This window comes from Rhinolophus hipposideros, assembly GCF_964194185.1.
Source record: "Rhinolophus hipposideros genome assembly, chromosome: 6".
In the NCBI taxonomy this organism is placed as follows: domain Eukaryota; kingdom Metazoa; phylum Chordata; class Mammalia; order Chiroptera; family Rhinolophidae; genus Rhinolophus; species Rhinolophus hipposideros.
Genome location: NC_138052.1, coordinates 70,603,139 through 70,617,891, shown reverse-complemented (window position 1 = coordinate 70,617,891; position 14,753 = coordinate 70,603,139). Strand labels below are relative to the sequence as shown.

General features: G+C 39.7%; 1 protein-coding gene across 1 annotated transcript in view; it reads right to left on the bottom strand.

Annotated features, from left to right (window-relative positions):
* LOC308498977 (aldehyde oxidase) overlaps positions 1-14,753 on the bottom strand; it is a 75,145-nt gene that overhangs the window by 19,989 nt on the left and 40,403 nt on the right. The window contains exons 21-26 of the mRNA XM_081051763.1: positions 11,576-11,700; positions 9,658-9,791; positions 8,689-8,776; positions 4,189-4,275; positions 3,146-3,337; positions 1,168-1,395 (exon numbers count right to left, since the gene is read on the bottom strand). Coding sequence (XP_080907889.1) covers positions 1,168-1,395; positions 3,146-3,337; positions 4,189-4,275; positions 8,689-8,776; positions 9,658-9,791; positions 11,576-11,700 — 854 coding nt within the window. The remainder of the gene's footprint in view (positions 1-1,167; positions 1,396-3,145; positions 3,338-4,188; positions 4,276-8,688; positions 8,777-9,657; positions 9,792-11,575; positions 11,701-14,753) is intronic.

The window sequence follows — 14,753 nt, the reverse complement described above, 5'->3', positions numbered from 1 at the left end:
CCTCATCTGGGTAAATTGTGTGCAGATGACTAAATGGTTCTGTGTTGTTTTTGCCATCATAAACAGGCAAGGGATGGGAAGGCTACAATAAGATCACCACTTGTATTGTTAAAATTCTCCTCTGAGCTAATCCACCTGCAATCGTAACTGTATGAAAATGTTCTAATGGTTACACCAAACTGAACCAGGATAGTTAGATGAAGGAATGGCTATGGGAACGAGGGGTAGACTTTCATATCTGCATTTCCTGGCTTCCTCTGCTCCCTCAACAGCCAGCTTACACACTAATGCCCCTCAGAGCTTCACCCCCATCTATCCCTATTCTGTCATGACTCAACATACCTGCTATACTTTCATCATGTCTCAGCTGAAGGTGTGAATTCTGCAAAGGAGAGTGGCAACCATTTTGAGGGCACTGCCATCTTATCCACATATATGCATATATATAACACATGTACATATATGGAAGAGCATAGATAATAGGGGTCCGATTTCACAGCTGTAAATGAGCTAGAAGGGAGCAGTCCTTCACTAGCTGTTCAGGGTAAGTTTCGTTCAAGAATAAAGAGGTAGAAACACCAAGTAGGATTTAGCAACCAATTAGGGAATTTATGTAATTAATTAAAGAAATTAAACTGCAAGAACAGATTTTTAAGTTCCCCCTTCACACTTTTAATGGCTATGAAATGAACAAGCTCCTAAAATTGTGTTTTAAAAAAATGTTTAAATGATTTACTTGTGTGAATTTAGCTTACCCAAAGCCACCATGAAGGGAAGGGGCACCTGCAAATGTCTTCCAGCCTCTCATTTCTGTGTCATAGTCCAGGCACACAGAATAATACAATAGCAGGAAGAGGAGTCTTGGTGGCCATGGGTCCCACCCTCTTACTATATACTTGAGCAATTTGGGGCCCAGAGTGAGTTGACTCATCACTTAATACCAGGGACAGGAGTAGATGTGGGGCCTCCTAATTTCTCAGAAAGAATGCTTGTCAGCAACCCTGGGGACATGGGCAAAGCAGCTCTTGCCTCCTCTGAAGAAAAGCTAGTTTGGCTGGGTACAAACTTGGGTGAAGTTGAACAATCAGCTATTGCAACCATATGGCTAATTCACCTTCCTGGAAAGTTTCCTCAACACCTTTTGACTTGTCTGTTTGGAGAACTGACCTGCGCAGCAGCACGTGAGTCAAGGCCAATTGGATACTTCAGGGGGACCATGGCCAACCCCTTTTTCTTCCAGTAATTCTCCGAGTTGAATTTTTCCACGGCCGCTTTCCTCAGGGAGTAGGAAGACATGGCCATACATTCTTTCCAACACTGGATCAGATTCTTGGCACTAAACTCTTGTTTGTAGGGTGTTTGGGCAATTTCCTTGTACATGTTTATCATTCGGACCTATAAAAAAAAAGGAGATGAAAAGGGTGTTGGGGGGACTCAGCAGACAGTCTCTTCCATCCGCTGTCCTAGTCAAAATTTGCTCATCCTGTAAGGCCCAAACTGAGTTCAGCTTATACCTTGTGGAAGCCTTTCCCAATGCATAACACTCTTCTACTGGGAGCTTCTGTCAAACTTTCATACTCACATGCTTTTCATGCTGCTCTTGTGTAAGTTCAAAGAAAGGAATCCGTTCCTCATGTTTCTTACATAACTCAACACAGCCCGGGTACACTGCAGACTCTTAATTCTAGATGCCTTTGTGAATACTATTGAAAGGTAATCCTGAATTTAATTTCCAGGCTACACGATTTGGATTATTCAGATGCTATGACAAGATACTTCCAAACAGGAAAAAGATGAAACTGTGTTTAAATAGAACTCATAACTAAGATGAAGAACAAATTAAAAGATTCCAGCCCAGGATGTCTGAAGTACTGAGTAGAATTCTTCCTCTATTCCCCAAATTGGCAACTAAGGTCCCCGGCTGAGAACAAAAGGTCAAATACCTTGCATTCTAACTTGAGAAAACTCGGCAGTTGAGGCCAGCCCATTTCCTCAAGCTGACCGGGGCCATTACAGACATATACTCTCCTCACCCACCTAAGAAAACAATCCCCATATCATTATAAAAAGATGACTAGAAATTAGCAAGCTGTGCCATTTTGAGGAAGGCGGTGTTTTTAAGGGTGGCTATTCTCTCCTCCAACTTCCCTGGGGATGAAAGGCGGTGATTGTCTGATTCTCCTCCCTAGTGCTACCAAACATGACTGAGCATCTGGGAGAGAGGCTGTGGTGAGATGGCCAGGAAAGGAGGCACAAGGACCACCCACAAGTTCAAGAGATGAAGAAGATGGCTCCTGCCTGTGGCCACAGATTTTCATGCTAAGGGGAAAGAAGGTAGATGAATTGGGCTTTCCATAGACTGCTGCAGCATGGGACGAAGAGGTGGACATAAGGGGAATGCTGCATGAGCTGCCAGCTGAGGGTCAGTTGGAGGTTTAACCCTCCTTACAGGGGACTGTTGATTTCTGAGAGAGCTGGCAGAAACGGAGCCCACAGACAACATACTTGAAAAGTGGCTACATCTAACCAAGTGGATGACAGAGTGTTCACTGGGAAAAGTCACATGGGGAGATGCTGTCTGTTTCCTCTGGCCCTCCAGTTCCTCCCAACACTTCCTGCCAGCAGAAGGCACAGGGGAGAAGAAGGGGTAAGAGAGTACAGAGTCTCCCCACCCTAATTCCACCACAGGGTCTGAGGCGGAAGAGGCACGGGAAGGGAACAGAGCTTGTTAATGATGAAGTTGGGACTGAGACTTAACTGAAAGGAGACCATTTTAGTGACTAAAGTGACAGAAATTTTAGGGCAGCTGCCTGAGATGTTAAGGAAGCAGGGGAAAGAAAGGTGTGATAGAACTTGTTGGGAGCAGGTATACCCCCAACCAATGGAGACTCCCACTAAACAAGTTAGAATCCTCTGCTCACTCTTCAATATCTTTGTGTCATCAGGATTTTTGAGAAGGAGGCTGAGTAAGACAAGGGTCACTGAACTTTGGAGTCTAGTCTCTGTATTAACTAGTTCACCGGGTTACTTGGGGCACAGAATTTAGCCCCTATGAATCTCAAATTCCTCAACATGAATGACTCCCAGTGGCCCGCCCACCTCTAAAATTCTGTATCTTTTGTATATGAGACTAATTTACTGTTACCTTCTCAGGGGACAACCCACACTTGGCTGCAACTTTCGTGATACAGGATTCGGTGATCAGCCCTGTCTGAGGAAAGCCAAACCCACGCAGAGCTGTGTTGGATGGAAGGTTGGTTCTGCACACCCTCGCCTGGCAGCGCAGGTTGGGAAACTGGTAAGCATTTTCCATTTTCAGAAGTCCCGTTTCTAACACCTGGGGAAATGCAGAGTTGATGTTATGAGACCCTCATCCTTCTGTACCTGTGTTCCCATCCTGAGACCTTAGACTAAAATCAGGCCAGAAGTGACTGCCCCCGCTGCATCACATCGAACATGCTAAAATAGACCCAGATCTCACATTCAATGTATTTTTACTATAAAATAATATTTAAGGATTTGAATAATTTTTCTTTTGAAATCATTTTTTTACTTTCACATTTTAAAGCTAAATGCAGTTTTTCCAGGTTTCAAGCATTTCTAAAAGCCTCTGAAGCATTCATAGGCCCCAAACACCAAATGTAACGAATATAATATACTAGACATTACATTCTACCAAATGTAATGAATATAATATACTAGAAAACAGAAAAAAAATGTTTTGTCATTTGGTCTAATGCACTGGTTCTCATCCAGGGGCAATTTTGCCCTCTTTGCCTCTGGGACATTTGGCAATGCTTGGAGACATTTTTGGTTGTTAAAACTGAAGGGTAGTACTGACATCTGCTGGGTAGAGGCCAAGAATACTGCCAAATATCCTACAACGCACAAGAGAGAACTATAACAAAGAACTATCCAATCCAAAATATCAATAGGTCTGAGGGTGTGTCTAATGCTTACATCTGGGAAAAAAGCTGTAAGTATAGGAAACATGGAGATAACATACAGATGCAGACTTAGCCAGTATCTTTAGGTTCACTTTGGGGGCACCAGTAACACGTGGTTATCCCTACAATGAGGGCCTTTATGCTTTTATTATTAGATGTTATTGAACTATTGAAAATTTTCTTAATTAAATCATTTGCGCAACACTTTCCAGAATAGGAATTTGTTTCTTAAAACACTTACAAGTACTGACTCATCCAGCGTGCTGCCTCCATTGCTATAATACTGCATATCCAGGGCCAAGATTCTGCCATCGTTCATGAACCCAACCTGGGGAAAGAGATTAACCTTTGATTCTGGTGCTGGGGCCAAGTCTCTTCAAAGTTTGCTTTCTCACTTGTGAATCCTCCACACATACCCAAATGCTTCATGGCATTGGGTTTGGCCACGATTTCTCAGATATGATACCAAAAAAGCACAAGCAACAAAAGAAAGAATAGATAAATTGGACTCCATCAAAATTTGAAACTTCCATGTATCAAAAGACACAATCAACAGAGTGAAAAGACACCCCAGAGAATGGCATAAAATATTTGCAAAACATAGATCTGTTAAGGGGTTAATATTCAAAATGTATAAAGAACTCCTTCAACAACAACAAAAAAAACCAAACAACAGATTAAAAAGTAGACATAGATATATAGATATAGATATATATATATATATATATATATATATATATATATATATATATACACATATATATAATGTACATACTTATAAGAAGCGGAGCACAGCATTAGGAATAAAGACAGTGGAAATGTAATGAGTGTGCAATGTCAGAGGAGTAGTAGATGGGGGGAGGGGGGTTGACACAGTGTGAGGCAAATAAATGATAAATGTCTAACTATTACATTGTTTTGTGCACCTGAAACTATTAAAAAAAATTTTAAAAATGTAGACATAGGACTTGAATAGACATTTCTTCAAAGAAGATGTACAAATGTCCAAAAGCACATGAAAAGATGTTCAACATCACTAATCATTAGGGAACTACAAATCAAAACCACAAGATACGACCTCACATCCATTAGGATGGCTGCTATAAAAAAACAAAAAACAAACCAGAAACAGAAAATAATAAATGTTGGTGAGCATGTGGAGAAATTGGAACCTTTGTGCCCCATTGGTAGGAATGTAAAATGGTGTAGCTGCTATGGAAAACACTATGGCAGTTCCTCAAAAAATTAAAACCAAAACTACCATATGATCCAGCAATCTCACATCTGGGTATTTATCCAAAAGAATTGAAGGCAGGGTCTCAAAGAGATATTTGTACACCTATGTTCATAGCAGTATTATTTACAATAGCCACGTGGCAGTAATATCCATCAACAGATGAGTGGATAAACAAAATGTGGCATATACATACTATGGAATAGTCTTCCACCTTTAAAAGGAAGAAACTTCTGACACATGTTATAATATGGATGAACTTTGAGGACTTTATGTTAAGGAACATAGGCCAGTCACAAAAGGACAAATACCATACGATTCCATTTATATGAGTAATCAAATTCATAGAGACAGAAAGTAGAATGGTGGTTTCTCCAGGGGTTGTTTGGTAGATGAAGGCATGAGGAACTATTGCTTAATGGATGCAGGGTTTCAGTTTTACAAGACGAAAAGAATTTCAGCGTTGGATGGTTGTGATGATTACACAATAATATGAATACTTAATGCCACCAAAATATACACTTAAAAATGGTTAAGATGGTAAATTTTATGTTATGTGTATTTTGCCACAACTAAAAATAATAATGAAAAAAAGCAAGGATAGAGAAAGATATGAAAGCAAAACAAACAAACAAAAAACCCTCCTATTTAATCCATCACTACTGTTCAATCAATTATTTTTTCTCCTCCTACAGCAAATCAACTGTATACGAGTATTAACCTCTCGTTCTTGCCATAAGTCCTTGAATTCTGCCTCCTATCCTCTCACATCTCTACCAAAACCTTCTCCCCTAAAGCCACTGATCCTCTCCTAATCTTCAGATCTGGTGGCCTGCTCATACTGTACTCTGCACATTTTTTTCACAGGGCCCAATTCAGTCAAAGCTCCTTGGCATATTTGGTGCTGTTGGAGATATTGTAAATAAATATCTTTTAATGTTTTTAAGACGTATAAAATATTACTGTTTTTGGTCTTCACACTTTTCAATATCTTTGAACTCATTAAAGTTCACTTTAATGATTTTTGTTGAATAGAACCAAATTCAAATCGAAGTAGTTAGTAGTCAAGGGCATGGACTATGAATTCCAGCCATTTGACTTTGAGTCCTGGCTCTGCCACCCAAACTGCTCTGGAATCTTAGGCAAGCTCTATAACCTATCTGTGAAACAGCAGGAAGTAAGGTAATGCAAGGAAAATCATAGGCAAGTGACTGAAACATAGCAAGTACTCTAAATCTAAATGTAAATTATTGATATTACTATTGTAAATATTGTTAATATCATCTTCTGTCCTCACACTACCCTCCATCAGAAAACACTATTTTCTCATAGTTTTAATCTCCACTATGCTGATGGCTTCTGTAACTATAAGTCAGTCCTTTCAATGAAGTCTCATTGGTGAAGAATATTTCTACTTAAATGTCCTGTTGTCACTTCTTCCGCAACACTTACACAAACTCATCACTGCCCTTCCAGATTGGTTCCTTCTCCCAACTTGGCTCTTTCTACTAGAAACCTCCAAGTCATGTGTGTGGTTTCATTCTGCATTGTATTTTGCCAAGTTTGTCACTAAATTTTAATAATGGCTCCTGGACTCATCTCTTTTTCTATATCCTACTATCATAGCTCAGACCTCAACTGCTTCATATTTGAATGTATCAGCTGCCTCCTGGTGGTCTGCTTGCCTCCATCCTCTCGCCTCCCTCAGCCATCCTGCCCAGTGCCATGATAACACTCTCCCCAATGAACCCATGTTTGGTTATGACACTTGACTCCTCAAGGATCTACTCAGTCTCACTCTTTCTGATGAGATCAAGTTTAAACTTCCATCCTGGGATTCTCAGGTCCCTCTCAGCCTGGCATCACCTAACCCAAACAATCTTATTTTCCACTCTGTGCTCTAATTCTCCTTCTTCCTTTACTCCTGCCCCCATCAAACATGCAATGTTCATCCCACCTCTGCATTTTTGCTCGTACTATTCCCACCACTTGGTATGCCTTCTTTCTGCCTATTCATTCTTGAAAGTTATTTATGTTTCACCTTTTCTAAGAAGTCTCCTGTAAACACTTCAACTCATGTTCATCTCTCTCCCTATAATTTACTATGTGTGCCTCATCTTTTAACCTGAAATTATTGTTTTCACAATGACTTCATATGTGTAAGTCTTATTTTGTCCTCAACCACTAAAATGTAATCTCCTTCAGGACAAAGTTCACTCTAATAAATCTTTGTTGAACTAAACTAAATTCAAATAATAGCCTAGGGTGAATGTGAGTTGAAGCACGTACATTCATTACCTTCTAAAAATATGTATGCAGGTACACCACTTGTGGTGGAAACCATGCTATGTATTCAACAAATCCTGTTGTCCTTCATCTTAGGCACACAGGGAAACTACATTTCCCAGCCTCCCTTGCAGTTAGGTGGCAAAGTTCTGGCCAATAATAGGCAGATAGAAGTGAGGTTCACCATTTACAGGCCTGGTACCTAAAACACCACCCACGTGACACTCTGTGCTCCTTTCTTCTCTTATCTGCTGCCCACTGCAGAAGACCCAGTGGAGGAGTCAGAGGACCTAGGGCAGTACTATCCAATAGAACCTTCTGTGCTGTTCTATATCTGGATATAGAATATGGCAGGCAGTCACTAGCTGCATGTGATTACTGAGCACTTAAAATACAGCTAATGCAAATGTAAAACTGAATTTTTAATTGTATTTAATTTAGTACATTTAAATTTAAATATAGCCATATGTACCTACTGGCTTCCATATTTGACAGTACAGTCTGAGGAGCAATGGGGGCCCTAAGATGGAAAAAGCCTGAGTCCCTGAATGATTTTGTGGGGCAGTCCTCTCCTCTTACGCCCCTTTCCTCCCCCCTGTCCCCCAGCCAGATTACGTTGGGCTGTTACTTGAGCAAAAATGAACACAATAAAGGTTTAAGTCCTTGAGAGTTTTCAATTGTTTGTTAGAGTCTTTAGCCCACTCTGACAAGTAAAGTTATTTCTTAGAAAGCAAAAGAATAATTACTTTCAGCTATGGAAATTTTTCCAGAAATTTTTGGAACAGAGTTTTATAAAAATACACTTGGTACACTTAAAAATAAGGAAACTGTTGTCAAATAATTAAAATTTCACATAACACTATTGATATAGGAATTATTCTATTTTACCTCTTTTATATGTGGGACAGTATGGTTATCAGATCTATTTTCATGGACTATATACTCATATGTTTTCCAGTTATTCACCCTGTAGCAGCTAATACCAGTAGCACGTTTTCAAAAACTGACATTTTTGAGCAAAACAGAAAAGCCTAATTAAACCAGACAGTAATCAAACAATTGGCACAAGAAATACAAAGTTAAACAAATGCAGTTTGTTGATTTGCTCCTTGTTATGTTGTTTGCTCATTTGGCCACTAGAGAGTAGCCAAATGCTGCCCTCTGCATTTATGGAATGTTATATTTACAACATGAATCCGCCTCTGCCCTCCTTCGACTCACTTTGTACTTTCCAAGATAAGGGTGGCGACCTCCAGTTATCAACATGTCTTCTCCTCGTTCCAGAATGCAGCGGACTGCACGGCCATGTCTAAGACAGAAAAAAAGCGAGAGATGTAAGTAAACTCTTTTACTACGTAAGTCTTATCTGGGGTTTATGTAACCCCTAGTGACAGCTTGAGTGGCATCCACACACATTAGAGAACAACACAACTACTCCCTGAGTCCAGGCCGTGTGGGTCTGAAGCATACACAGTGGCCTCCCCCCCTTTGGCACAATGCCTGGCATTCTCTACTTATGGAAGAGAGGCTCATGGGTGCCAGAGTCTCCAGAGTATTGTTTTCTGGGTATTTCCCACCGTGATAACAACCTCTGATATAGGCAGATAGTCCAAATGCCACATTATAGACTGCTTACAAATGGAGGAACTCAGGTGGTGTCTGACTGCCAAGTGCTCCCAGATAGGACAGGTCTGCAATCAAGGGCTTTTTGTACCATGGGATAGAGGAACTGACCTATATTACTGAGCAAAGAAATGAAGCCTTATTGGTGTACCTGCTCCAAAAACAATTTCCTATGGTAATATTTTGAGATTCTAGAAGGAAAATGGTAATATAAATAAAGGTAAGCATAACAAAAGCAAAACCTCCATTTAAATCAAGGGAATACACACACACACTAAGGACAAGTAACCTCCACCCTTTCAAGACCTGTTTCTGTCTACTCTCCAAGTACTATAGTATTTTCACTGTTTTTTAAATTCTTTTCAGTCATTGATTCTCATTTTGGTTCTTATAGTATGTAGGTTGACAAGATTTATCTTATCTTGTTTGCGTTTATATTATATGTTTATATTACATGTGACTTTAAATAATCTTGGCCCAGCGTCTTCGTCCTTAATTCCAATATTGCTAATATTCAGCACAACCTCATTTTACTTTTAACCTATTTAGGAGATTTTCTTCACTTACTTGTTAGCGGCAAATGCGGTGATGGCTGCCATGATGCCAGTTTTTAACGTCTTCCCCCCGAAAGACCCGCCAGCACGCTTTACATGACACATGACCTTGTTAGCTGGGAGCTTCAAGACTGAAGCAACTATGTCCTGTGAATGATGACAGTTCTTATTAATTTGACCCATAAGCTGCAAGGGAGTGGGACAGCCCTTACCCATTTTGATTCCATAATGTTGTACATGATACACAAACTGTGTGGTTTTACACAGTTTAATGGGATAATTTCCAATAACCTGGGCATGCATCCAGTGCTATTTGGTTACAATGACATTGCCAAAACTCATTAATGTTGAGTAATCCTTTCAACAGCAATGAGGCATTTCTGTGCTAATAATTAAAAAAAAAAATTCCCTCACGAGCTACACCCAAAATATCCTTTCCACACAAATCCCTAGGGATTGTTTCCTGAAGCAGTGAGGTTTTGTGGCCTTCCAAACCTCTCTCAGCTAGGGTTTTTCCTCTGCACTCTACTGTCCTCCACTGGAGAAGGCACACATCTCACCTCCCATTTGGATTACTGCTACAGCTGGCCAGTGGGTCTTCCCTGGCTGTAGGTCATGCTCTTTCTTGTCATCCTAATGTTAAGAGGTCATTTAGTCTTAACAACTCATTTTTATAGATGGGGAGCCCAAGAGAGATGAAGTGAGGAGCAAAACAGGACTGGAATAAAGTTTGTGTGACCCTTCTTAGTGTTCCACCTTCTAAAGTCCTCATTCTCCACATTTCCACATTCCTACTTGCTCTGGGAGCAATATTGGCTCCTCATGACCTACTGAATCAAGACCCATCTGCTTTGTTTCTCTTACTTTCACCCTGATGCTTAAACTAGCCACCCCTAAGTGTATCCTCCATCTCAGCTTGGGTAGTCCTGTACCATCTCTCCTCTCCTACATGCATGCTACCTGGTATATGACACAGGCAATGAGTGTTTGCAGAAGGGACAGATGAAGAAAGGATGGGAGAGAGGGAGGGAGGAAGGAAGGAGTGCATTTGATCTTTGTGTGGAATTGTCTGGAAATGGCATCTCTTCTCACCATCTAGAAAAACCTCACTCTCAGTATAAATCCAAACTTGAGACTTCATTTTCATGGCACTTTCTGGATGATTCTAGCTCTTAGTGGCCCTATGTTCTTTTAATTTTCCCACATGTGTAAATTCTGACTTAGCTGATTTCTACTAGGTTGCATTCTGCCCAATATGGTTTCCTAACTGCTTCATGTGATTTGGGTCTTGTAGGCTTCTTTTCTTTTTCCAGTTTTATTGAGAAATAAATATATTGGTCTGCAATTTTTTTTGTGTAGCATTTGGCTAGAGTAGAGTAGTTTTTCTACAAAAGCTTTCTGTCTTGCTAGCCTCCCTTTTCCTGGTCCTTATCACTGTATAAGTTTAAGGTATAAAGATAGCATATGTTATGATTTACATATACAGTGAAATGATTACCACAATATGTTTAGTTAATATCCATCATCTCATATAGGTACAGTAGAAAGAAAAAAAAATTCTCCTTGTGATGAGAACTCTTAGGAGTTATTCTCTTAACAGTTATTCTCTTTCCTTTATTATCATTCAACAGTTTAAGTGCTGGTCATCACTTCTTTTGTATTCTTAACAGTATCAAGAGTATAGCAAAAAAAAAGACCTGCTAATTCCATGACTGTTTTAAAGTTATACATCCACAAACAGAACTCTATTTTTATAATACTAACTTAAAAGCTTTAAAATTGTATGGCTATTAGTAACCAAATGGATATGGCTATTCGTATGCCAAATTCCTTCAGTTTCTAAAATGACGTTTTTGTCTCTAATTGTTCTCGGTATAGTTTGCTGGTAGAAACCACGTAGCCACACCCCCTCCACAATGGTCTGGTGTTACCTGGATGAATGTGGGACCCTGTGCAGACACATAAATATCCATTTCTTGATCCTCTGCTCTGGGAACAGCAAGCATGCTTTGGGTTTCCATGTAAAAATGTTCTTGACCTCCTATATGTGTTTCACCTGTTAGAGGAAAATACATGAGACTCAAGAAGGCTGTCACGTAGGACAGGTAGCATCCTTCAGCCATTATCTCATTATGGAGAAACTCCACTGACAGTGCTTCTTCTGGGGCAGCAGGCTGTAAGGTGAAGAGCCACAAACAACCATCTTTAGCTTTCATTATACCTGCAGATTTGAAGTCGAGTTCTGTAGAGGAATCTGTCATGTCTACCAATACAATAGATCAGAGTCCTAAGGAAAGGTGTGTGACTCTCTAGAGTCAAAATAGTAAGGCAGGGAGACTTCCAGTTCCAAGACAAGATAGTATTGATACACTTCTCCCTGTCCTTCTGCTAAGTGTATTTAAAAACCCTGGGCATTATACATACAAGAAACATAAGAAGACTCTGAAAGGTAAAGAGGAGAAGGCAGACCAGCTAGGGACTTTGGGACTGAAGGACAGACACAATGGTGAGTTCAGCGGGTTTTGTTGTTGTTGTTTGCTTCATAGAGCCCATGCTGGATGCCAGAGATACCAGAAACCCAAAACCACTAGCAGGCAAAAACAGAAAAAAATCCCCAAGAAAAACCTACTTTCTCTAGATATAGGATGAGGAAAGGGGAAGCCTAGCAAGACAGAAAGGTATTATACAAAAACAATTCCACTCCAGCCAAACAATACAGAAAAAACTGCAGAACAATCTTTATCTGCAAAAGTTGAGTGGAGAGCCTAGACTTCTGCCCCGATCAAGTTATAATGAGTACCCCAAACCCTCTGCTGGGGTGGTGTCAGTGGAGATCATGCAGAAACCTGGGCTTCCACCCTCCACTTGGCAATAATGAAGCATCACCCTGTTGCCTCCCACCAACATAGGGTCAGAGGAGCTTTGGTAAAGTAGAAGATTTAAATAAGATCCAGTCTTACAACATAATACCCCAAATGCCAGGATACAACCGGAAATCACTCATCATACCAAGAACTCAACTTGAATGAGGAAAGACAATCAACAGAAGCCAACCCTGAGATGACACTGATCCTGAAATTATCTGACAAGGATTTTAAAGTAGCCATCATGAAAATGCTTCAATGAGCATTGACATAAATACTTAAAATAAATGAAAAAAATAGACAATCTCAACAAAGAAACAGAAGAATATAAAAAGAACCAAATGGAAATTTTAGAACTAAGAAATATAACAGCTAAAATATAAGAGGCTCGATGGACGAGCTCAACAACATAATAGAGAAAACAGAGGAAATTATCCATGAACAAGAATAAAGAACAACAGGAATTTCCCAACCTGAACAACAGAGAGAATATAGACTGAAAGAAAAATGAACAGAGCCTCAGGAACATATGTGACTAAAATAAAAGACTTAAAATTTGTGTTATTGAAGTCAAGTATTTAAAGAAATAATAGTTGAAAAATTCTCAAACTTAGTAAAACACATAAACCTACAGATTCAAGAAGCAGAGTAAATCCCAAAGAGGATAAACCAAAGAAATCCATGCCAAGACACATCACAGTCAAACTGCTGAAAACTAAACACAAAGAAAACATATTGAAAGTAGAGAGAGAAAAACACTACCTCATTTATAAGGGAAAATATTTCATTCAGATGGCGGCAGATTTCTTGTCAGAAGTCATGAAAGCCAGAGGAACTGGTACATCTTTCTTCAAGTGCTAAAAGACCTGTCAACTCAGAATTCTATATACCCAGTGAAAACATCCTTCAAGAATGAAAAAGAAATCAATACATTCTCAGATGAAGGAAAAGTAAGAATTTGTCTTGAACAAACCTATCCTAAAATAATGAATGGCTAAGGGAAGTTCTTGAAACAGGAAATGATTTAAAAAAGACCTTGGAACATCAGGAAGGCAAGAGAGCAATGGAGAGAATAAAAATACAGGCAAACACAATAGATTTTCTTTTCCCCTTGAGTTTTCCAAATTCTGTTTGAAGCAAAATTACAGCATTGCTTTATGTGGTTTTCAATGTATGCAAAGAACATTTTAAAGACAATTATAAATGACGGAGAGTATGTCTGGGCCAAAGGAATAAGAAATGGCCCATGCTGCATTTGGGTGAAGTTGTCCAGAAAATATAATGAGGATGAAGATTCACCAAAAAAGCTCTGTATGTTGGTTACCTATGTATGTACTTGTCACCACTTTCAAAAATCTACAAACAGTTAATGTGGATGAGAACTGACTTCTGATTGCCAAATAAACGTGTAAAACTGCTCCATCTCCCCCCCAAAAAAACCCACTACAGATAAATCAAAGTGGAATTCTAAAAAAAATGTTCAAGTAACCCATTGCAAGGCAGGAAAAAAATTGAAAACAGAGGTTAAAAAAAACAGAATACAACTATTACATTAATATTATTAGTATTAATGATTATCCCTAAGAATTTATTTGGTTAAACATCTACTTTATTTAAAAAACACAGAGCTAAAACATGTGAGACAGCTGTTTCTGTTTAAACCGGTGCGTAAGGCAAAGCTCTAGAACCCTGTCCCCTTGTGCTGCCCACCCCACAGCCCTGCACCATTCTACCTTCTCCTCACCCAAGCGGTGCTCTCAGCTCTCTAAGCTGGAACTAATCCTTGAGATAAAATGTTATCCCAGTGAGGGTGTAGGAGTGATTCCTCCGGGCATATTTACATTTTAAGAAGAGGCCCTTAAAGATGGTAAAGCCATTAAGATGTGAAGCAGTTTATCTGTACTATGCCCAACAGGACAGGTTGTGGGAAGATAATCTCAGTTCCAGGTCTTTTGCAAATCCCACTAGACAGATTGCCTGCTACTTCTCCAGTGTAAAGCCCATCCCAGCTAATGAAATTTTAAACAGATAAATGAAAAGCAGCTTCATGTAGAGGAGAGAATGTGCTAACTTCAGAGTTGGGAAACTTGGACAGATGTGATTCCTGGTCAACCACAGGCCTCTCTGGCTTCAGCTGGCTCATTCGTAAACAGTGTTCTCTAATGCCCCTCTCGAGCTATGACACCAGGCTTAGGTAGGGCTGAAATCTTCCCAGCCGGGAAAACAACCAATAACACCACTCCCT